This window comes from Pangasianodon hypophthalmus, chromosome 7 (genome assembly GCF_027358585.1).
Source record: "Pangasianodon hypophthalmus isolate fPanHyp1 chromosome 7, fPanHyp1.pri, whole genome shotgun sequence".
Classification (NCBI taxonomy): Eukaryota; Metazoa; Chordata; class Actinopteri; order Siluriformes; family Pangasiidae; genus Pangasianodon; species Pangasianodon hypophthalmus.
In genome coordinates this window covers 20,382,680-20,409,365 of record NC_069716.1, presented here as the reverse complement: position 1 = coordinate 20,409,365, position 26,686 = coordinate 20,382,680, and the positions used below count along the sequence as shown (strand labels likewise).

The following is a 26,686-nucleotide window of genomic DNA, read 5'->3' as shown; positions in this document are numbered from 1 at the left end:
TGAACTGTTGACACAAGGCAGGTTGGGTCCATGGATTCATGCTGTTGGCGCTAAATTCTGACCTACCATCTGTTTGCCTCAGCAGAAATCGAGATTCATCAGACCAGACTATGTTTTTCCGGTCTTCAACTGTTGTCTAAAAGAAATTTTGCGCTTGCAAAGGTGCGTTTATATTGAATGTCTTTATTTTATTTTTTATATATCTATGTTAAACACTCTGTATATGCCCAGTGTAACTATTTAGGTAACATTTTATTTAGTTAGGCTATGCTAATATTTCCTTGCTAGCAATCATTAGCAGCTAACTGCCAAGAAAGTAGAAAAAAATGCATGCACTTAGCTTATTAGGGTTCATATCTTGCATTTTAAATCTGCTTAACTCTAATCCACGTCTCTTCACTTCACTTCATGGATGTGAGCATGGCAGATAACTGTGATTGGCTAAATTCTGAATTTGGTGATTCTGAAAGCATCTACTTTTCCCTGGAAACCCTGGATGCCTCACCTTTGACCTAATTTACATAAAATCTATATTTCTGAGATTTAAATTTTTGAGATTTGTATTTAAGGCTCTGAGTTTTTCAACATTGTAACCTGTAATTGCGGATTCCATGTTTTAAAAGTAAAATCTTACCCCTAGCAAGTTAAAAACAAAGAAAAAAACATTGGCGTAAATGTAAATTTATTAAATACACTACGGGGAAAAAAAAATGAAATTCATATTCAAATACTTTTGGCAGCTTCTGAGCTCTATACCCAGGAGACTCTGCACTGGTGAAATGTGCATCTTCCTACTCGAGTCAGTAAATAACATACTTAAGAACCTTCTCTCCTGCATTAACACCAAAATACACCTCATAAAAGAAACAAGCACTTGCAACATATTTAAAAGACTACATGTATTTATCTTTAATGATGCTACTGAGAGTGAGTGTTCTCTCATTCCACATCATTCTCTTATAGCAACGGCTGCGTAATGAATGCAAGACCTTTTAAGGACCGTCTCGAGATTGACTTCATATTAACAGGTGTACGTGTAGATCTCATACTGAATTATCTCCACTATCTACACATTTCTTTTCTCATTTCCTTTGTTCATCATGTTCATTATGTACTCTGTTCCCCAGGGACACTTAATGCACCATGCATGAGCTGTCTTACATGACACTCCCCAGTCTCTTCTGAGGAAATTTCAGAGCTTTGACTCGCCTAGCCAAATCAATAGCCTGTCTCCTCAAGATGACTATCAATGGCATTTGATCCAGACGAAACACAGGTGCCCCTCCAGATCACCTCGGAAGCACGAGCGCTTCCCTAAAACCGCAGCTGCTACGATGGATATACAGATGAATCCATTTAAATCCCATCTGGCACAGCCAGAGACCTGAAAGAGTCAAAAGATGAAGGAATAAAAGACTTGAAATCAGCAAAAGGAAGAGACTGACACAGTATGTGGGTTAATACTGTTGGTGCATCATTTAGGACCAGTGCAGCAGCTGGGGAAAAATTCTGCTTGCCTGTGGCACAAAGACATTTTGGGAGATTCTGTAAAGAAAGAAAAGCAAATTACCAAATGAGATGAGGTGTAAATCTCTGTGAAATAATCATGGCACCCGAGAGAAATAAATATATATATATATATATTTGCATGGCTGTATTGCCCATAATATATTTTTATCCTGGCATAAATTTATGCTTTGAGATGGCTCCACAGAATATTTAAACTATGCCACAGGTTGGTGGGTGACATATTAGGGCTATAAAGACTTTAATTGTGAACATCTGGGTTACCAGAATGACAGCAAAATGAAAGATTGAAGTTTTAAGAATAGAACTGCTGCTAGTGATCGTGAAATAAGACAAGACAATGACCGGTATAATTGACCAAGCAAATGTAATGCAACATTACTGCAACTGCCAATTCTGTCCTTGTAAAGAGCGACTGCTCCCATGATATTCACAGCACTCCATCGCTAATTAGTATTGTCTTTGTTTTGGACGGATTTCAACTCATGAAATGCCATCATTTGGTGTCAAAATGTTTCCAGAGAGAAATTTGGTGAGTAATAGAGATTTACACAGCTCAGTGTAATTAAGCACTACATTCATTAATGCTAATTGCATAAAAAAAACTAGTCTGGAAATAATGAAAATGTGTTTCACTGAGTATTCAGCATGTCATCATGTTTCTTCTGTGTGGGCACAGCATCGTATATGTCCTGCTTTGTTATCAGTACTAGTCCAGTAACTGCCTCAATCACAGAAAAAACAACACAAGATGTGTGTTTCTGGGGGTGTGAAACTGAGAGAGAGAGAGAGAGAGAGAGAGAGAGGGGGTTCATTTAGGTCAAACCACACTTGTGTACTTTATTCACTACAAAAACCTATAATAAGAACAAATACGCTTAGGGAAATGTATAATAAGACTCACTCTGTAACCTTATTACTCTTAAAAAGAATTTTTTAAAATGGTTATTTTGTTGGTTAAAGGGTTGCCTGAATTATTATTATTATTATTTTATTTGCAGTCTGATTGAAATCTTTGAGATAAGAAACATGAGATGGTGCTTGAAGCCAGTATACTGCAGCTTAATCCTCTACTGCATTCTGCTGCCGTACAGCAACACACCGTTCATCTGGACTTTTTGAGCATTAAAGTGAAACCTTTTCACTAACTGGCTTTTTTTTTTTTTTTAAGTAGGTGTGCTTTAGGTGTCCCAATTATGTACATGGATGATGACACATGACACATAAATCTCCCACAGTCATTCTCTTTTTCATACTGATCATCATTATGATACACTCTCATAAGAATTCTGGAAATTTCTGCTGTTTGTTAATTACCTGCATATATTTGCTGACACAAAAATACATCATAAATCTTCGGCATTTAAAGAACCTTTTGGTAATGTTTAAATCTTGTTTGTAAAAAATAGTATTTTGTTTGATAAAATATGGCAACCTAGCATGATAAAGGATCCATATTACTACATATTACTATACCATATTACTACTGCAAGTAAAGACCTTAAAACATCTTACTTTACATGAAGGTCATTCTTTCTAAAAAAAAAAAAAAAAAAAAAAACTAATTTTCTATTATTCTTTTATTTTCTTCTATTTTATACCATACTAATCATACCATACCATAGCTGTGTTTTCTATAACTGCAGCTCTGACAGTAGTGGCAGTTCAAATTCTCAAATTCGTTCATAGGTTTATATTAATGCATTCATTCAAATGCATTATTGATTCTATAGTAACTATAATAACTTACACAGGGAGTTGCAGGGTGGATGCGCCAGATAAACAGATTAATAATCATTCCTTACTAATCCACTTTTATTTTAAACACCTTTCATAATATAATGAAGCTTTTTTTTTCCCAGAACATGGAAATGAAAATGTTATATTTCCAGGGAAGACTGCTTTGGCTATTCCTACAGATAACAGCAAGGATGACTTAGACCATAGTTGCAATAATTTCAGAAAGTGAGAAAAAAACTACTAGACTTCTAGTTTTACTAGACAGACAGGCACAAGAGACAGGTGTGTGCTTTGAGGAATGTTCAGATGACGTGTAAATTCCTACCTCTAATTAAATGATAACTCTCTCATATTTCAGTGAGAGGGGGGAATTCATTTTGATAGAAAGTAGGCATAGAACAGATTGATAGTACAAAATTCCATTTAATAAAAGAAAAATGCAAAAAAAAAAAAAAAATCCCAGTTACAAGGAGTTAAATGATCCAAATGCAATGCGTTTCAGCAATTTAAGAAAAAAAAAAATCCGACAGCACGATTTCCATTGTTGTATGGTGTTACACTATTTTTGCACACATCATAATGTGTGCAGTAGAGGGTTAAGATCTCTGGATCATTAGCAGTGGCACTATTGTGTGATGCACTTGTACCAGTGTAGGAGGCTCAGCAGTTCTGCTGGTGTTTTTAACACAATTCACACAAATATTAACACAATTCATGTTAATTCTCTGCTAGCCCTTGATCAGTATCAGTTTCTGTGCACAGCTTACCACTGTTGGCTGGATGTTAATAGCTGGTGGACTGTTTCTCAACCCAGCAGTGACATCCAGCAAACTCCCAGCAACACTGCCATGTCTGATATACTTACAGCATTGCAACACCTGCTAAAATGCCATTATCACATCAATATCACTGCTGTGCTGTCAGTGTTGCACCATCCAAACTATATGTGCTCAGTGTGCTCCTATGGTCGTGCCTTTTAACAAGTTTACCTGTTAAAGTGCCAATAAGTGTAGCTGCTAGGAAAGTGTACCTAATACTTATATTTGTGTACAATCTACTGACTAGCCACTTTATTATGAACACCTGAACACCTTGTCATTAATTGAATTATCTAATCAACCAATCACGTGGCAGTAGTTCTGCAGAAACGCCTTGCTGATGAGAGAGGTCATAGGGAAATGCTCAGACTGGTTTGAGCTGATAGGAAGGCTACAGTAGCTCAAATAACCACTCCTTACAACAGCGCTGAGCAGAAAAGCATCTCAGATTGTACAGTTGTGAGGTGTATGGGCCACAACAATAGAAGACCATGTTGGGTTCCACTCCTGTCATCTAAGAACAGGTTGAAGATTAATCTAAATTTCTGTTGTGGCATGTAGTAGATCATAAGGTTATAATTTGACATCAACAGCATGAATCCATGGTCTTGAGTCAACAGTTCAGGCTGGTGGTGGTGGTGTAATGGTGTGGGGAATGTTTTCTCGGCACACATTGAACCACTTAATAGTAATTGTGCACTGTTTCAATGCCAAGACTGAATCTGATCTGGATATTGTTGCTGACTGTGTGTATCCTTTTATGCCCATAATTTACCCATCTTATAATGGCTGCTTAAAGCATGATGGTGCACCATGGAACAAAGCAAAATTCACTTCAAACTGGTTCTATGAACATGGAAATGAGGTCAGTGTACTTCAACCTGTTCTGAGAGCAAAGGGAGGTCCTACCCAGTATTAGTGTCCTGTTCCTAATAAAGTGTATATAGAGTGTTTGTACATGTGTGTGATGTATGCCAGAGTGTATGAATCAAAATCTAAGAATGTGTTTAATAATAGTATCTTTTTAAAACAAGTCTGCCATTTGAATTCACCCACAATTCACTACAATTCTTGTCTCATTTCTCATAATTCATGACTTTAGTTGCTTAACAAATGTTTAGTTCTTGAGTCTGAATCTGCCAAATGACTTATTCAGGCAGCCAACATTGTGTGCTGTTACAACTGTAAAAGCGCAGTGGATGGTGAATAAAAAGATGCTCTTCATGTAATAAATTTTACACAGACCCATAGCATTGAAAAAGGAAGGAAAAAATTATATTTGTATATTTGACACACAATTCTATGAAAGCAAGAAACTTACTCTGGTTTTGAATAATGATAATAATAATAATAATAATAATAATAATAATAATAATAATGTAAAAGTAGCGGCATCTGTTAAATCTTTAGATACACACAATTTTATTATATTTATTATATTATATTATATTATATTATATTATATTATATTATATTATATTATATTATATTATATCATATTATATTATACACAGTTATTTGAATTTTTATCTCTTTAAAATGGTCGGTATCAGTATCCAAGCCAATTCTCCTTTTACTTCATTTGTTTATTCAGTTTAAATAACATGGGAGCAGGAGGAAGACTACAGAACACACATCAGCCACAGTCACCATGGCGACAGCTATAGGCGAGATGCAATTTTATGCATTATACTGTTTGATGTTAAGTACAAAGGTTTGGCTACAGCCTGGAGGGACGGTTCAGAATTAAAAGTGCTAATTGTTTGAGACGTGCATCTCCCCCTCCGCCAGCTGTTTGGGGAACGAGAGAGGAGGTGGAGAAGAAGGAGCACCCATGCTAATTCTGCCACAGCAAATCGAGCCTTTTAGACAATCGGCCAGAGGCCATGGCACATTCGACCGGTGTATGTGTGTGTGGTAAAGATGAGGAAAAAAGCACTGCTCACTGTCTGATAAAGCAATGCTGGAGGAGAGGAAGCAAAATAAATAAATAAATAAAGTGGCCGTAAACTGAACAGCCTCCTCTCTCGTAAATAACAGCAACATAAACGTCATATGAACTTTATTTCAAGAGCAGGTTGGTGTAATAAAGACGCCGTTTTAAAGAGGAGTGGAGAAATTCATTGTCATAAGAAGGCCATATCTCCTTGCTTCTCTGCGTTGGCCGTTACTCAGTAGAGGGTTGACACGCCAGACCTTGCCACACCACCACGTAGACATAAAGCCTGGGAGGTTGGACGCTTTGTTTGCCATCACCTTTTTTTTTTTCCTCAGCTCTCTCTTTTCTTCCTCTCCCTCTCTCCTACCATCCATATCACCCTCGGTCTCTTGTTCTCACTCTTTTCAAATTGAGACGACAAGATAAGCGATTGCCACAGCTCCGGCAGCCTGCTGCTCATTGATAAAACCATATCTAATCCGTCTCGGGCTCGTGACACCACCGATGCACTCGTCTCCCAGTCTGTCAACAGAGCGCGGATCTATCTCTCCTTTTGAACTCTCAACCACAGTGTCAGGTTTTATCGGTGAACTTTTTTAGTGAGAAAACGAGGAGGATGAACAAGCCGGTTGACTTCAACATCACACATCCTGAGTTGTCAGATTCTCTGTTTCAAAGCCCCAGTGCTTAACCCCCAAACCTTATTATATATACATGACAAAAAAAATTCTATCCAACTACTGCACAACTGCAAATAATTTGCGGGATAAAAAGAGTGCATGATGTGTTTTTCATTTTCAAGCAGCACTGGATTGCTCATGTTTATTCATGGCTCTGTCAGTTGGGAGGCTTTCGGTTTCTAACACGCACAGTGGGTTCTTAACCATTGCTTTGACAATAGAATCAATGATACATTTTATGTACAAAGGATCAGTTTGCTTAAATGTATGAATTAAGAATTAAAGGGGTGGTTATGCTGACAAAAGATCTACCGCTAGCATTTGCCACAGTGTTTTTTCTTAATACTGTTTAGCATTATTTGAATTACCTGAAGAAAAAAAAATGAGGAAATATGATTGTATGAAAAAAATCAATTTTTTTATAATTAGCCTAGTTTTCACAGCTGAAAGGCTGATATAAATGTCCACTGTTGAATATTATTAATCCAGGAAATATTTACAGCATATAAAGCAGTGTCGAGGCTGTACACTTTGTTTTTCCTTTTACAGTGCATCTAAAAGACCTGATTATGCGCCGGCAGCCAGCAATATGCAGCAAAAGGTCATTATCATAGAATGCGGGCTGGTGGGACAACAGCTAATCTAAGGGAATAGATTGGTGATCATGGGTATGGAAATAGGCAGGCAGGGGGAACTGCACGAATCCATTCATCCACACACAGACACCGCAGGTTCTGTCAGAGCTGTGCTGCAATGCAGAGGGGGAAGACGAGCTCACATCCACGGCCAGAGACGCTGTTGTCTCATTTACGGCCCAGACTGAAAGGATATCTGCAGGTGTATGCCAGGCAATTTATTCCTCCCCTGTCCTGTGTTTAAAAAAAGAGCTTGTGTCGCTTCTGACAACCGGAGCAATGCTATGGTAATTCACCCATATCATTGATGCGTAGGCTGGAGCGGGATGAAGAGATCTACGCTGATCACAGTCGGCCCACTGGCTTCCTGATTATGACACGGAAGCGGCGGCGGAAATCAAAGCCTCCGACAGTGGCTTTTGACAGTTCCACCGTCTGATTCCAGTGGCTTTACAACACCAGATTTTGTAAAGCCCACCAGATAACTACAAGGGGGAGGAGATCTAGCGTGCTAGCACTGTGACTTCGCCAGTCAGTCACATTAATGGTCGTCCAATATATACAGCATCTCAGTGGCACACAAATGCTAACCAGTTTTTGTGCGCCTCATTAAACCATAACGACTTGAGCAAATAAACACCCTCCCCCTGATCAAGCACTATTTGTTCAGCACTATTATGGCGAGCCATGCAGCGTCCACCAGGCACGGCTTGCCTATCATCATCTAGCCAGTGGCAGCGCTCTAAATCTCATCATGTCTATAAGTGTGTGCATGTGTTTGCACGTGTGTGTCTGGTAGGGTTTGCATGAATATTAATTTTTACTAGACCACCAGTAATTTAAAAAGTAGCCGTCTGCCAAAACTGATTCGGGACACAGCTATTTTTAGACTTTAATAGTAGCGCACGTAGATGCTAATAAACAACAGCAAAGAACACGTCAAACTGCACTCTCATTTACAGCCATACACAGGGTACAAATTTCATTTCCAGCTTCAGTGCTTCTTTAGGCCACACTATTAAAGATGAAAACAAATAACTCAGTACAATAAATGTGCAAAACTAATAATAATAACTAGAGGTGTGTATCAGCACTGGGATCCTGTGGGTCCCAACTGAAAAGTCAGAGGGAAGGGTGTTTTTTCTCTCTTGTGACATGCGGGCAGGAGAGCGCGGTCATATACAAAGACCACATCGTTTAACATGTGAACATATTGAAGTGGTGTGTTTACCGCATCTGGTGTAAACTCTCATTTACTCATTCATATATTCTTTCATTTTTAGTAACTGATTTATCCTGGTCAGGGTTGCTGTGGTTTAAATCATTGTATGTGTAGTTCTGGGAAAACATTTCAGGCAGGTGGCTAAATTCTGGTAAACTAACAAAAATGACAAAAAATGGCCTTTAACCAAAGTTGGCCCTATAACATACTTTAACACCTGTACTTTAAAAATACTTTAAAAAAAAAATAAATTTACTTATTCAAAACTGTGTAGATTATTTTTTTTTTGGTTAAGGTTAACCTTTTAATTGTTTACTTTGCCTATGCTGGCTGTTTACAGAGATGACATTAATTAAGAGGCCAGTTTGAGTAAGGCAGAAATGTTTGTATAAAAACGAGCTGTCAAATTATCAGTGATGCACATGCGCCATCACTTACACTGTAGAGAGTGTTGCAACCAAAGCTGTAATATAATAAAAATTAATGAGAAATTTTGTGAACAGAACAATTTATGAATTAATCAGAGATTAGTCAGTTAAGTGTACAGCCACAATGAGTCTCCTGTTCGTCAAATGACTGATATCAACCTCAGGTCAACCTCAGGTGACTGATGTGCAGATGATGCTTATGTGGATGATGATGAAGTGTCACTAATATTTTTTCAGCAAGTACACAATATGGCCAAAAGCATGTGGATACCTGACCATCCCACTCATATGTTGGTCTTCTCCAAACTGTTGGCACAAAGTTGGAAGCACACAATTGTATAGAATGTCTTTGTATGCTGTAGTGTTACAATTTCCCTTCACTGGAGTTCCAGCATGACAATGCCTCTGTGCACAAAGCGAGGTCCATGACATGGATTGCCAAGGCTGGTGTGGAAGAACTCGAGTGGCCTGCACAGAGCCCTGACCTCAACCTCAGTGAACACCTTTGAGATGAACTGGCATGTTGACTGTGCCGCAGGCCTTCTCAACCGACATCACTACCTGACCTCACTAATGCTCTCTTGGCAGAAAATCCCTACAGCCACGCTCCAAAATCTAATGGAAAGCCTTCCCAGAAGTTATAATAGAGGTTATTATAACAGCAAATGGGGGACTAAATCTGGAATGAGATGATTATGAAGCACATACACAGTAAATGTAATGGTCAGACATGCACATACTTTTGGCCATATAGTGTACATTAACTTACAAACGTAACAATTGGGCCCATCATCTCTCAGACATGCATCAAGACTCTTCTTTATCCTGGCACGAAGGTGGTGGAAAGAACTTGCCCTGGCTGTCTGACCCGGCTGTCTTCAAAACAAAAGACTAAAGAACTACCTCTTCAACAAGCACTTAAATTAGCACTATGTTATTTATTTAAAAAAAAAAATCCTTGTCTTGTGTTTTTCCATACTGTACTAACCTTCACAACAGGGTTTTTACACTGATGGTACTCTTAGTCCCTGATCCAGTGAACTAGTCGCTCTAGATAAGGCGTCTACCAAATGCCATAAATGTAAATGTGAATGTAGAGGTAGGTGGGCGTTTGTTTGATATAGACTCTCATCTCAGGATAATATTAAATCAGCTTAAAGATAATTCCTGAGATAATATAGCGATGACAACAGAGTAAATGAGGACTCCAAATCTACTTTATAATGTAAAGACAATAAATTCCAATAATCTATGAAGGTTATTTAACCCTTTTTTGAAATAAAAATAAAATAAATGTTATTAGGTGTTATTATTTAACATGGAATGACTGCTGGATGTGTGGAATGTCTATGAATAGATGTTTGTGTAAAGATAGACAAAAGATAGATGTTACATTTATTTATTGGTTTAGTGAAATTGGAACAGAATTTTTAAATGAGATTTTCTCCTTTATCACCTTTGGGAGTAACCAGTTTCTAAAACGCTCTAACTTTTATAACTTCTGATTGGGATATGTGCTAAAGAGAAAGAAATATTTCAGTTCAGTAAATCCTGCAGTTATCAGAATTTCACATGATAGAAAATATCAAAATTTCATCATGTGAAGAGTTTTCCCAAGCCACCACACGTTTTTGGAAATAGTAAGTTAATTTGAAAATATCACGGCCAGGTACAACCTGTTTCTTCAGTTTCTTGAATTTCTTCAAAAGTCAGTTGGGAGTGGATTTAAAAAACAGTCCTGTGCACTATATATCTATACACGTATCCATAAGAGTGGTATTACATGATAGTGATATAATAATGTTCCATTAAACCAAAAGAGAATATGAAAATGACTTTTCATAGTGTAATCTTACACCAAAGGAAGCTGACTGTAGAATTGACTTCATCTAGTCTGAAATATTTCCAAACTAACAAAATACATGTAGTACAAGTACATGAATAATATTCAAATGTCTTTACTACTTGCCACACTGTATTTTTCCACTCCGTGCCCCCTCCAAAGCTAGTCGACATCCCCACAGCGGTGAATATTGAACGTATTTCAGTAGACTAGTCTATGCAACTCCTAGTGTGTGGTGGAAAATGATGGTAGCAGGCACTCACTAGACTCGGGGTCAGAGTTGCCATCACCCTCGGTGCGGCTGTTGGGCGATGTCTGCTCATAGTACTCGTCCTGTGGGAATCCCAGTGGCAGCGACTGAGTGGTGCTGGTGGCACTGGCACTGCTGCCCACCTCCTGTTCCACTGGCCCAGTGGCATTACAGCTCTCCTGAGAACCATCCGGAAGGTGAAAGGTCACACGCCGCTGACTCTGCTAAACACACAAACACATACACAAACATTGTTCAGCATAAGCAAACGATGGCTCTGTGCTCTGAGGCAGATATCTGGAGACAGGAATAATGTTGATAATGAGTATTACAATCCGCAGCTGCACACACTGAACGAAACACAGCTTGTTTAACCCTTATATTCAGATGAAAATATAGCCATGTTTGGTAAAAAAAAAAATTTTAAAACATGAAACTTTGTGTTTGACCCAATTTCTCAAAAGGAACACAGCTCTATAATTATATTACAGACATCATGTTCAGCTCACTTAGACCTAATAGTAAAAACGTGCAATTAAAGTGGTGCAAATCTGAAACAAAAAGGTGATCTTTGGTTCCTGTCACATTCCTTAACACCTGTGCACACAAAACTACCAGCTGAGGATCCCCAAGCATCTGAACCGGTTCGCTTTACTTCTATTTTGAGGGATAAATTAAAATGAAATTTCTTGGCAAAAATGCCAAATGAAAAACGGGGCACTGTGCCAGCAAAGGAAAATAAACAGTTTATTTATTTATATATCTATTAATTTGCTTTATTTATTTATTTATTTATTTATTTAGTTTGTTTGTTTGTTTGCTTGTTTTGGCTGTATGAGCACACACGGACACGGACACACAAAGCAGCATTTTGGAAGGTGGTAAAAAAATGGAGGACCCTATGGACATGGCACTAACACTACCTGCTGCGCCACTGTGCCACTCTGTTGCATAAATTATATTCATTCATTTATTCAGTGTATATTTATTTTATTTCTGCTAGGTAATGAAAAATAATCATTTTCATAAAACAAACTTTAAAATGTTAAACCAGGACTGCAAATCTGACACATGAATATGGAAGTGTCATCTGCCATTCTGTGAAAATTTTTTTATTTTGTTTATTCATGAATAGTACAGATGCCAGTGCCAGAAAACATGATGTACTGGATGCGTAAGTGAAAATGGTGGACATGTGCAGTGTGAATGGAGGAATCCATTGAGCGATACCACTAAAAAATATCTGTACTATATGTAACTATGTGTAACTATATTACTATTATATGTAACATAATGTAACTATATATTATTACTATAATATAATATATGTAACTACATTACTATTAGTACTTTGTAGGTATACAATTATCAAGAATGATCAGCCACTGTATGCATTTCCCAGCTGTAGATGCTGGGTTATATCTCCAAAAGTATGCAGACACCCGACCATCACACCCATATGTAGTTCTTCCCCAAACTGTTGCCATAAAGTTGGAAGCACACAATTGTATAGAATGTCTGTGTAAGATTTCTCTTCACTAGAACTAAGAGGCCCACGATAATGCCCCTGTGCACAAAGGGAGCTCCATGTAGACACGGTTTGCCAAGGTTGGTGTGGAAGAACTCAAGTGGCCTGCACAGAGCCCTTACCTCAACACTACTGAACACCTTTGAGAAGAACTGGAATGTTGGCTGTGCCCCAGGCCTTCTCAACCGACATCGTTGCCTGACCTCACTAATGCCATTGTGGCTGAATGAGCACAAATCCCCACAGCCACGCTCCATAATCTAATGTACAAATATACATATACAGTATATGTACAAAGATTGCAATGCCGCATGGATGAATTGGCATCAGGTCACTGGAGTCCTCTAGGATAAGAAGATGCCTATCCACCTCAAGGCCAAGGTTTACAAAACAGTCGTTCGCCCCGTGCCGCTGTATGGAGCAGAATGCTGGCCGGCGTTGACGAAACGTTCGCAGACGCTCCAAGTCATGGAAATGAAGATGCTGCGATGGTCGCTTAGAATCTCGTGGCTTGATCAGGTCATGAATGAAGATGTAAGGAGGACAATAAGGAAAAAGAAGAAACTTGAAGCATGACTGCAGTGGTTCGGTCATGTTATATGTAACGACAAACACTCCATTGCCAAGACCGCTTTCTGATTCGACTCTGGAGGACACCAACCATGTCGGAGACCCAAAAAAGTGCTGAACGGACTGAATCAAAGAAGATATGAAAGCGGTGAACATTGCTTCTGATGATGCCCTGGACTGAAAGAAGTGTCGAGTGGTGTGCAAGCATGCGGACCCTGCCCCAAGGAGGGAGAGCCGCTGGGAAAGAAGAAGAGGTACATGTATAAAGATTGGTACATCTAGATATTCTGCCTGTGTGTGATATTTTAAAAAGGTAATTACCGTAGGTGACATACGGGTTAGCTGGTTAGCTGGTTAACAATAAGTAACCCATTCTCCACTGAAAATTATTCTTTACTTTACAGTAGTTAGTTGTAAATGCTAATAAAACATACATTTGTTTTGCACTGTGACTGTGGAGTAGAGCTTTTCCCATGACATAAACATGTGGTCTTATTAGACTGTCATACTTTACAACTGAATACTAAGGAGAAGATTTTGTAGAATAGTGTAGCTACGGTACTGTCTACAATCATTTGTGGACCATGCTTAAAGAAGCAGGAGAGAAAAAGAAACGTGGTGTAATTCTTCTAACTTCTAACTCTCCTCACAATTGAAATCCCTAAAGTATTATATTTTAATGTGTTTGTATTTCATTTTAATGGTTCAGTTTTTAATCTTGAGCCTAGTGCTGCCTGAAAGCAACTTTTAGGGAAAAAATGTTTCTATTTTTTGCACTACAGTTGCTCCGGCATGCTTCTGATAAAGTCAGAATTGCTAGGGTCAGAGATTAAGCACAAACTGTGCCAAGCTCAATGTTGTTACCACTGTAGTAGTGAAGACCAGCATAGTGGCCAGCATAGTGTAGAACACAATCTCTGGCAAGGCAGTTGTTGGCCAGGATAATCAGCCTGGCAGCCACTATTAGGGAAGTTTCTCAGTCCAATCTGGCCCTTTGCGTAGAGAACATTACAACTCATGAAGACTCAAGACTGATAGCTAAGGCATGAAACCAAAGCAGTAACAGTATACCAAAGCTGAGTACTCTATACCAATAAGCTGTAGCTTTTGTGACTATATTGAATGCTTTGGGTATTGAAGTGAAGTGAAGTGACTTGTGGCCAAGTATGGTGACCCATACTCAGAATTTGTGCTCTGCATTTAACCCATCCAAGTGCACACACACAGTAGTGAACACACACACAGTAGTGAACACACACACGGAGCAGTGGGCAGCCTTTTTTGCTGCGGTGCCCGGGGAGCAGTTGGGGGTTCGGTGCCTTGCTCAAGGGTCTCACCTCAGTCGTGGTATTGAGGGTGGGAGAGAGCGCTGGTCATTCACTCCCCCCACCTACAATCCCTGCCGGACCCGAGACTCGAACCCACAACCTTCAGGCTCACCTTCGGGTTACAAGTCCGACTCTCTATCCATTAGGCCCCGACTGCCCCTGCCCTACCTATTGCTGAGGTAAGCACACAAAAAAAATAATGCAGTAGTAGTATGTATGGTGGTAATATCTGTTTTATCTAAAAAAATGCCTAGATATTTTGCCTCAAAACCGAGATATAATTTCAAGAAAAAAATGCAATAATAATAATAATAATAATAATAATAATAATAATAATAATAATAATTATTATTATTATTATTATTATTATTATTATTATTATTATTATTATTATTGTTGTTGTTGTTGTTGTTGTTTTTATTTTGTCTTTAAACGTTGAAAATGGGCTTCCACAAATTTAACATCTGCCCTTTTGTTGTATAAATAATTATAATAATTACAAATTTTAGGTTGAAAATCTCCAAATTACACATTAATTAAGACAAAAATGCAAATCAGACATTCTCTTTGCTTCGATTGAAAGATGCAATCCTTCACAGACCCTGTTAGTAAATCAGTTTTTGAATGTTTTCATGTTTTTGTGTTTTGTGTGTGTGTGTGTGTGTGTGTGTGTGTCTGAAATTTTATGATTACAATAAGAAGAGAAGCAGTACTAAAAACTACAAAACTCTTTTAGTAAAACATACATGTGATTTTTTTCTGGATGAAAAAAAAAAATGATGGCAAAAATGTATATGCATCCATAGGTTATTTTAATAATTGAAATAAATTAATGATATATTTCATATTTGAAATATTATTATTATTATTGCTTTAATAAGCAATATCAGCAAACACTGTAGTGGACATCCAGTGTTAAGGATATGTTCTGAAAAGTGTTTGGTATCAATACTAAACTAAGAATTATATCTAAAGATATTCAGTCATCCAGGTCATTTTAAAATATCTTATAGTAGAAAATCAATGTGATCTGATTTATAATCTTGGTCTTCATCAGTACTACTGAATTCTGGGAAATTCCCCAGCTTTTAAATGTGTGTGTGATTCATAATGTTTGAAGACTGGGATTGGTATGAACATCTAAAAGAAAGATCATACTTGTTCATGAGCATGCTCTATAGAATGGATTCAGAGAAAAAGCAGTTAAACGTTGTGTTTTCACCTTCCCTCTTGGATGTTGAGTGTTTAATTGATAGAGATTGTCCACCGCCATGCAAAATGTTGAATCTTTTTCACTAGGCTCCACCGCTTTCGACCCAGTGGCCCAATTTAGAGGAAGGAGAAGGATGTGGATCAAGTGGCCTTAACCAGACGGGTCCAGGAGCGTTATAAGGATTTTCTCGTTCAAAGAAGGAGCACTCCTGTCTCTCTGGGGACTTAGCTGCAGAGGTTTGAATGGATGACCTTTTTACAGACAGTCAATTTGTTGGAAGTAAGAAAACAGCCAAAGGCAAGCACAGCTTTGCTTGATTCTTTATGAAACAGAACTAACTGGATATTTTCTCTCTCTGTCTCTCTCTCTCTCTTTTTTTACATTGCGTTTGCATTAGGCTGAAAACCGAAAAGACCCATTTGTTTCCCTTTTCATTTGCAGCTCTTGGACGAGTTCCTGTAACATTGTTATGGTGAGAATAAAAGTGACAAAGTACAACCTCATATTTGCTACCTTAAATTTGTGCCGATGAAAATGCAATGATGCTGAGAAATGTGTTTGTGTTTAATCTTATGAACCGGTTCTGTACGAGGAAGGAAAACAAGGTCTGTATTTGAAGATTATGGTATTTTGCTTGTGTAGTACTTTTTTCCAAAAAAAAAAAAAAAAACATTAATAAATAGATTGTTAAACAGTAAAACTTAAAAATATATATATATTGAATTGGTTGAAAGAAAACTAAAAAAAAAAAAACCCACAGGCTGGGTGTTTTTTTCTTTCTTTTTTCAGGTGAATTAGAAAAGCATTACTATTCATAGGTCTTATAAGAACCTAAGGGAGTATAACAAGAAGATAAATCAAGCTTTATTAAAATATTATTCTTATGTCATGGTGATATACAGATTTAAGTTAGTATTATTTTGTGGGGTAAAAAACAAAAAACAAAAAAACATCTTGGCATAAAAGCAGGCTGCCTGCTGCCAAAACCACAGATCTCCAAACAGCTTACCGGTTCATTTACGAACTATCGGTGTATTGACTAAAGTAAATCCTTACAATTGGCAAGCTGAATGCTGAGTTGTGCTATTGGGTGTGCTATAGACACTGATATCGCCACTTCCGAAATTCATTCAGAAGCCAAGAGAGAGAAATCTCCCACTGTACTAATGGATTATGCTTTAAAGGGATCTTAGATAGACTTATCGGCTAAGATTGCCTCTACTCTGCGCAATCAATTCAATTCATTTCATTCAAGCTATAATGATACTCTCTCGTTCTGACAATATCATAAACACTAATCTAATTAAGCATTTAGAAACCGCCACGGTAGTGGGGGGGAAAGATGTAATGAGATTGGAATTAAAATTCGAAAGAGCAATGTGCAATTCTACCCCCTGTAGCCTGGAACCTTTCCTTAAAAGACCAGATCGAAGTTGTGCTGTCAGAGTACACAGTGCCATTCTCGTGACCTGAGACCTCAGAGCTCGGTGATGTTCTGACTGGCTTATCTTTGATCTGTGCTGACAGAACAACAGGATGCTGACGTGGAATTATGCGGTCTATAATTTAGAGCCTGCGCAGCTATGCTCCACCAGATGTGTTGTCATTTATTAAGGGGTCTGACTGGAAATATATTCAGAGATAAACAAAGAACCGGGGAACGGTTCAAATATGGTCTGCTGGTGTCAGTATTATCACAAACAATGAACAATTGAGTATTTCATTGAATTACTGAAAATGTGTTTACATAAAGTAACTTTGAATGGGTTGCACGGTGGCACAGTGTGTAGAGTTTGATCCAGAGCTTGAGTTACTGAATGTGTGGATGTTCTCTCTGTGAATGTGTGGGTTCCTATGGGTTCTCCAGTTTCCTCCCACTTCTCCAAAACATGCTGTAGGTGTACTGGCTACTGTAAATTACTCCTAGGTATGAATGGGTATGTAAATGTGTGTGCATGGTTCACATCCAGGGTATATTCACATAGGGTATATATAGTCACGTTGAGTGTTCCCAGGATAGACCCCAGGTCCACCCTGACCCTGACCAGGATTACGCAGTTACTGAAGATGAATGGAAGAAAAAATGATTTTCTATCTGCTCATTAGATATCGAGGATCATTACACTTGAACACTCATACATTTAGAATAATCATGCACTGTCAGTGTATTTGTTTTTTTGCTTTTGTACTACGAGTTATTTCTGATTACCTGTAACTCCTATTAACAGCAAAACAAAATCTTAAGAATATAAAAATAGTTTTTATATAACTCGAGCAATATACTGTTTCATAAGGAGTAACAACTGTGTGAATTCACCAAGCTACTTAATCCGCAAAGATGTTTCTGATCACATCTCACGAATCTGTCACCAGTTTTAAATGTCAATATACTTTCCAAGATGAAGTCTAGAAAGTTGTAGAAATTCTTTGTCCACTTCCCATATGAACCAATACACCACTTTTTCTGCCACCATTTATTAAATCTGAATATCTTTAAGCGAAATCCTCTTGTGGCCTAGAGTTTGAACAAACATATACCATCTCATTAGCAGGGTTAAGGTGAATATGTAGGGCATTATCTTATGCCAGAAATCCATAGTGCAAACACAAGCTGCTCAAGGAGATATCCAGACCAAACAAAGCCTGTCTAACCAGATAAAACACTGCCATCAAAAGTATGTGCATAGAGATAAAGGGGAGGAGCAAGCCAAGTTTTATACTGAGTCAGCTACTGCCAAATGCTCCTTGCTAGTGGCGACCCAGGCGCTGTGCAGATGGAGCCAGATTGGCCGGTGAGCGGATTATGTGCTCCTTATATTAATGTAGAGAGAGAGAGACGAGAGAGGAAGAACATCAGCGACCTGCACCAGAGGGAAGTCACGGATCAGTGCTTCGCCATGTCCTCTATTCCTAGCAAAGTCAGAACGTCAGTGTTATTCAAAAAAAAAAAAAAAAAAAAGAATACCAATTTTCCAAAGGAGATGGCAAGCGCAGCCTGTCCAGCCTCATTCTGAGTGACAAACAGCAGCGGCTTAGGAGTAGATCACCAGAGACTGGCTGGCTGGCTGAAGACCCATCCTTGGGGCTGAATTGAGCTGTGAAAAATCTATTTAACTGGAAAGGCTAATTCACAGTCAATTGTTTAAAATAAGACTGGAAAGCAGAAAAAAAGAGAGGAAGAGATTTACCATACCATCATGAATACCTCATCGGCGTTATCTGCATGCGAGTGCATCTGATAACAGGAATTATACATTTCTGCCCATCATGTTTCTAGAGACAGAAATTATTTTCTGCCAAATAACAAACACGGCTTCACTACGGCCTCAGTTTTGATCTTGTAATCCTATGTTTATAAGTTATGTTTTATTCATTCTAATACTGTGCTGCGGTATTACAATAATACAAAAATGTAATTTCCCATTCTTTGCCATAGTCATCTATTCTTCTGCATTGTAAAATTGACAAGCTTCCTCGAAAAAAAGGAACTGCTTTAAGTTGAAACCTGGTTGAGCTTAAAATATTTGAATTATTCATAGCTAACTTACAACTGTTTTTAAGCCCTTTAACCTCATAGAAGAAGCAGGGATACGGTTTTGTACCTCATCTCAGCTTTTCTCTATTTAAATGTGTCAGGGGAAAAAAAAAAAGTAATTCACTTACTCAGTGTTCTGCAGCCTTAGGTCCAAAGAAGCTGTGGAAGTAAACTGTTAATACAGCATAAACACTGCTCCGAGAGGACGCATGAAGTATTTCTCAGCTTCCCAAATTTAGTCGACTTTCTCAACTCTTCTTGTTTCATTTTTTTCGTTGAGTATGAGGTCACCATCAGTTTGAATTTGTTGTGCCACTTTAATTTGTTCCCATGAATAGGAAATAAGAGGATAACTAATACGAGTGTGCTCATGCAGAGTGACCCTGACTACTGCTCTGCCTTTCGCCTCCACGGAAAGCAGGCAGGGCTGATCTCCAACTGTGGAGCACCGTGAAATAGCATTACGGTTAATTTTCTCGTTTGGCGCTTTTCGAAAGCCAGCAAGACACCAAACAGGCGTCTCTCCAGATCCGTGCGTGGAGCTACTCAGCTGAAAAAACATATGTGGCCTGTTCATTTTTTTTCCCTTGCCTTCCTTTGATGAAACTGAACAACCAAGACCTAAATGTCCTCGGCAACATACAAATCCGAGTTGGTTTGAAGCAGCTGTTATTTTAGGCACTTGCAGATACTGAAGTTTATCTTTCCTAGCCTGAATTCAAGCTCCTGACTCAGCAGACAGGGGGGAACAAAGCTCAATACTGTTCTAGACCCACTGGCAATATGAAAAAATATGTGTCCTACAGTATATATGGCTTGAAATAGTGTTACATGGAGGTAAATAACCTGCGGGAACAAAGATCAGATGGCAGCAAAGGACTTGTAAGCACTAGGCTCATATCTGCAAATGTAAAATAGTTTTTTTTTGCTTGTTGTGCCACAGGGCTCAGTGAGAAATCAAATGTTGAGAACAAATGTGAATGCTGAAAATGGTTTCATACCAGGGCAAGAGTAACAGGTTACAGATGGGGTCTCCATTCATTTGTAACCTTTAAGTTTTTTTTTTTTTTTTGGTCAGAAAGATGCTTTTTAATTTTTTATTAACATCAAAACAATACGAAAAATTATTATTTTTTTCCAACATGAAACTACTTGCCTGGCTCTGCTTCTCGAATGAGAATGAAAATCATATTCAAAGCTACAAAGGTTGCATTTTAATCATCTTAACCTTAGCAAAACAAGATGAAACCATCACTTTAAATGTGGAACGTGTGTTCAGATCACAAGGGTTAAAATACACAATGTTTTACAGATTTAAAGCCAACGCAAGCTGAACCTTGAGAGCAACATAATTAACTAAATGCCTGAGATTAGAGATCACTCTAATCATAACTTAGATGAACGTCTGACACCACGTTAGTGGTTCGTGGTAATGAAAAGATGAGCCGGTCTGTGCTGGAACAGGCACTTCAGAGACTGAAAAGACAATCTCAACAGTGCTTAAGGCCTCTTCCCCCTGATGGAGCACACTGAGTCACAATGCATTTGCAAGTGACATTTGCTTAAAGTAAATGCCTTTTGATGGAACAGAAATCAGAAAATTGCTCATTAAAGCTAGGATAAGCCTTCGTGGCCTTACAGGGGAAAGGATATGGAAAAGAACTGTCACTTCATTAAGCATCAGAGGGCTAAAGCATAGAAGTCATTAGCTACTCTGGCTAGTGCCACATTCACATTACAAACTGATAGTGACAGGTGAGAACGGGATTTTTTTTTTTTACAAGAAAGGCCATTGACCTGGAGAGCTGAACTAAAATACATGGTAAAAGCAAAAGCCATTGCAAGAGGTTAAGGCTACACTATTGCTAGTTTCTTGACAACCCGGATAGTGAGTTAAGTAAAAGGAAGAAGGTCATGCTTCAATTAACCTCTTGTACAGAAGAATTCTTTTACATGTACTATAAGATGACCTAGGTTGCATTCAATGCTCATATACACTCTCTTGACAGTAAGAGAAATTGATGGAGAACCATAGGTGGATGCATGAAAAGATGTTTGCACCGGCTTTGATATGATGTGTGCTATTGCGTATTGATTTTCGAGATAACGTGTCACCTAGCTGTGATTATAGCATTAGTACTCTGACATATTATGTAGTGGAATACACAACGACATTGGGGTTTGATAGGCAGCCCCTGACACACTGATGAAGCCGTCAGTGCATATCCAGTGGATGATCAAAAAAAAATCTCCGAAAAAGCGTGACATGGCTCTAAATGGGGAACACAGAGCGACTATTTGTATTTGGAACAAATAGCTTTGTCTCTTGAGGGACTGTATAATTACTCTAAAAGAGAGAGAGATAGAGAGAGGGAGTTGTTTAATTATTAATCGTTGATTTTGCGCCTGCATTCTCTATATAATTCTCTAACAGCTCTCACCAAAAGGAATGTGATGGAGCAGGAGTGGCAGTTACTGCAGGGAGACGTGCGTGACTCTTATGGCTTTTGAGCTGGGAGTGCATAGGAGGCGAAATATTCATGTCAACAAATCAACAAATCACTCGAGGAGCTCAGAGGCCAGCCATGAGCATGTAGGAGAGCAAGGCGCTAACAAAGTGCACAGGATGCACTGACTGATGTGGCCTGTCAGGTCTACAAGGATACAGATGGCACGGCTACAGCGAGGCTCCACATCATGTCCGACAGTGGTGGCTAAAATGCGGTCCTTCACATTCCACCAGCATAATTACATCTGTCATGGAAAACAATGGAGATTCATCAGGCTGATCAAATATTTAAGCAGAGACCTCTGGTCCGGCCATTTATAAGAGACATACATTTGAGTAGTGATGGTAGTGCCTCTGGCAAAGCCCAGTGGATGGTAAATGTTTCCACAAAACTTTCATATTCAGTGAATTATGAAACACTAAGGTTTAATATGTGCCTCAAGACTTTAAAATACTACAGGATGAACTTTTTAAAGAACGAAAAAAATAGAGTAGCACCAATAAACAACAGATGATGAACAGATTTCCCAATAACCATTTTTTGTTGAAGAATTACGTGAGATTCAGCAACCTGCTCTACCAAACACATTTATCTTCTGAAAACAAAAATACAACCTATTTGCTATACAATTCATTTGACCTGTTCAGAGGCTTGGCTTTGTGTGTCCAGAGGGAAAATGTAAGCCTCTGTAAATGCTGAGCATCAATAAGCTGTCGGTGGGGCAGAATAGCTCTCTCTGACACCTCTTCATCGTGACACAGATTGGATTGGCTCATCAGCCGCCACTAAGCCATCTCTGCTTGTGGATTTATTGCTCTTGAATGATGTGGTTTCTCGAGGAGACAAACACTTCTGCTTGACAAAGCATCTCGAGGCAGAAAATAAAAATGAACAAATTAATTAGCTCATTAGGCAAAACTCATGAATGGAACTGTGCTCTCGATGCACGAGTCTGTTCTCACAGAACGAAAGTCTTTTCGCACGTTAACGAAAGATTCACGTCACTTTAACATGCTGACCAGATTTCACTACACGGGTGTAACTGTGGGAGGTGCTAGGGCCCCCCATTTCGATCCTGAGCTCAGGTTACTGTTTGTTTGGAGTTTTGCACATTCTTCCCTTGTCTGCGTGGGTTTCCTCCAGGCTCTCAGGTTTCCTCCCACCTCTGAAAAACATTTCAGTAGGTGAATTGGCTATGTTAAATTATCCCTAGGTATGCACAAGCGTGTGAGTGATTGCAAGGTTGTATTGTATGCGTCATGCCCAGTGTTCCCGCAATAGGATCTGGCTCCACCGTAGTGCTGACCAGGATAAAACGATTACTGAAGATGAATGAACTGAAAAAAGTTCAAAATCACAAACCATTGGCTTGCCATAACCTTAGAAGTGGAAAAAAATAGATAGAGGTTATGGTTATATTGTAGAATAAAAGCCATACAAAATGTAAGGCCTGTCAGTGATTAAAAAAGATTCGTTTTCTGACCATTTTCCCTTAAAATGATTAAGGTAGTGTGAAGATCTGTGAGACGATCAGGCCAGAGGGAAGAAAACGGAAAATTAATCAGAGCTCTCTGTATTGGGCCAAGTTGCGCAGATTCAATGTTGTATATTAGATGTTTAAAGAATGGGTCAGTGACCCTGGCCTATCCGCAGTGGTTCCTCAGACCAGAGCTGTCAAAGCCCTGCAAGAGAAATGTGGAGACAAGTGCATTTGTTGGCGAAGCACATCAAAGCGCCGCTGCATGTCTCAGTGAGCCACAGCACAGAGGCACGAACCAGACCTTTGATCATCTCCAGCTTTCTGATCATTAAAATATCGGATGAATAATTGATTAAAAACAGCAGGGCTTATTGTGTTGTGTCTCTAGATCCCAATTTATTTCAACCTTGAGAAGGATTTTTTCTCCTTCAAATGAATAAATGCAGAAGAAAGATACAAAGATATAAAGATTTATCTTGAATGGTGCTGTTGATGTAATCGTGCATTGTATAACAATATTAGTGTTTTGCATGACATCACATTAACCTTAAGCATTTAGAGCCTATTAAAAGTGTGAGGGAGGATGGATTCATTTGCATTTTAAAATGATAATGATTTTTTTTCTCTCTTTTTTAGTAATCACAAAGAGCAGATAGGAAGAGTCTACCAGGGTCATTCCTCACCAAGGGGTCTCATGCAGAGAAAGTTTTGTACACACAAATATACAAATATATGCTACGTTTTATTATTCCTGGAGGTTGGGGTTAGCCTCTAAGGGTCAATACATGCTCCTGAGATTTCTTGCCATATTGCTTGAAAATAAAAGCAAATATATGATACCAAATAGGAGCCATTGAGAAGAAGTACATTATTCCAGCTACATTATGTGATTTTACACTGAATTACAATGACATAAAATGGGCACAACCCATTCTTCTGGGGCAGCTTGTGCTTTATTACTTACATAAAGACATCTTGTGCATGGTTCACATACAGACTTCGACTGTGCCGAAGCCCAGAGATGAAGAACTAATGTTACATTGCTTATTCTATTTGGCTAGGCTAAACTGGCTCGGCTAGATTTGGTTTAAAATCTGTAAAACTTCATACTGTATATAATATAATCTCTGTTTGACTGTTATTTTACTACAGTGCATTCGGAAAGTATTCAGATCCCTTAATTTTTTCACATTTTGTTACGTTGCAGCCTTGCTAAAATGCTTTAAATCATTTTTTTCACATCAATCTATATTCCATACCATATAATGACAAAGCAAAAAACAGATTTGTGATAACTTTGCAAATTTATTAAAAAGAAAGAAACTGAAATATCACATTCACATAAGTAATCAGGCTCTTTGCTATGACATTTGAAATTTAGCTCAGGTGCATCCCATTTCTCTGGATCATGTTTGAGATGTTTCTACACATTGACTGGAGTCCACTTGTGGCAAATTCAATTGATTGGACATGATTTGGAAAGGCACACAGCTGTAAATGCATATCAGAGGAAAAACCAAGCCATGAGGTCAAAGGAACTGCCTGCAGAGCTCAGAGACAGGATTGTATCCAGGCTGGGAAAGGCTACAAAAAATATTTCTGCTGCATTGAAGGTTCCCAAGAGCACAATGGCGTCCATAATTCTTAAATGGACTCTACCTAGAGTTGGCCCCCTTCCAAACTGAGCAATCGAGGGAGAAGGGCCTTGGTAAGAGAGGTGACTGGTCACTCTGGTTGAGCTCCAGAGATCATGTGTGGAGATGGGAGAAACGTGCAGAAGGTGAACCATCACTGCAACACTCCACCATTTTGGGCGTTATGGCAGGATGGCCTGAAGGAAGCCTCTCCTCAGTGCAAGACACATGAAAGCCCATTTGGAACTTGCAAAAAAAGCATGAGAAACAAGATTCTCAGGTCTGAAGAAATGAAGATTGAAGTGTTGGGCCTGCTGTGCAATATGATCCCAATGGTGAAGCATGGTGGTGGACTGGGGCAGTAGTCATGGTAGAAGGAAAGCTGAATGCAGCAAAATACAGAGATATCCTTAATGAGATCTCAGGACCTTAGACTGGGCCGAAGGTTCATCTTCCAACAGGACAATGACCCTAAGCACAAAGCCAAGCCAATGCAAGAGGGGATTAGGGACAACTCTGTGAATGTCCTTGAGTGGCCCAGCCAGAGCCCAGACTTGAACCCAATCGAACACCTCTGGAGAGACCTAAAAATGGCTGACCACCGATGGTCCCCATCCAACCTGATGGAGCTTGAGAGGATCTGCAGAGAAGAATGGCAGAAAATCCCCAAATCCAGGTGTGAAAAGCTTGTCGCATCATACCCAAAATGACTTGAGGCTGTAATTCCTGCCAATCGTGATTCAAATAAGTACTGAGGTCGGGGTCTGAATACTTACGTCAATGTGATATTTCAGGTTTTTTTTTCCATGTGTCCATTTGCAAAGTTATCACAAATCTGGTTTTAGCTTTGTCATTATGGGGTATGGAGTGTAGAATGATATGAAAAAAAAAATAATTTAAAGGATTGTAGCATAAGGCTGTAACATAACAAAATGTGAAAAAAAATGAAGGGGTATGAATACTTTCTGGATGCACTGTATATTTTGTTCAGTGCATTTCAACTAGCATTATGCTCCATGTGACATGACTGACATGAAAACACCAGTAAACACAGCGGCATGTTGGGTGCTGAGAGTTGTGACAATTTCCTAGTACATTCTGAGTCTCTGATGTTTATTGAACACCACACATTTCACACGCAACAGCACATAAAAACTGTTATTATAGGTTGTGCTGATTACATACTTGGAGCAATCAACAATCACTTGCCTCTGTCATGATCAGTAACATCAAGGCTGCTACAACAAAAAAAATCATTGCAGACATAATTTATGTTGGAGACAAGGCTTTTAGAAAATGAAATTCATTCATTCATCTTTAGTAACCATAATAGCCTTTGGACAAAATTTATGCAAACAAAAAATATCACTAATGCAATGTGGAAAAGGAAGCACTATAGTAGGTTACACTATACTAGGTTTACTAGGGTTAGAAGGTTAACGCTACACTCACTCACTCACTCACTCATTCATGGACACTTTATTAGGAACACCTGTATACCTGCTCATACATGCAAGTATCCAATCAGCCAATCATGTGACAGCAGTGCAATGCCTGACTTATCATGCAAATACAGGTCAAAGCTTCAGGCAATGTTCAGATCAAACATCAGAATGGGAAATCTTTCATGCCAGTGACTGTGGCATGAAAGTTGGTGGAAGATGGATTGGTCTGAGAAACTGTTATTTTTAGAAACTGTTGCTAGAAAGAAGAGTTAGAAACTGTATTTTCATGCACAACAGTCTATAGAGTTTACCCAGAATTATGCAAAAAACAAAATACCTAAATAAAAAGACGTCTAATGAG

The 26,686-nt window shown here is 38.7% G+C and overlaps 1 protein-coding gene across 1 annotated transcript in view; it reads right to left on the bottom strand.

Moving 5' to 3' along the window:
• pcdh11 (protocadherin 11) overlaps positions 1–26,686 on the bottom strand; it is a 185,363-nt gene that overhangs the window by 58,668 nt on the left and 100,009 nt on the right. Inside the window, exon 5 of the mRNA XM_026918539.3 lies at positions 11,096–11,306. Within this exon, the coding sequence (XP_026774340.3) occupies positions 11,096–11,306 (211 nt within the window). The remainder of the gene's footprint in view (positions 1–11,095; positions 11,307–26,686) is intronic.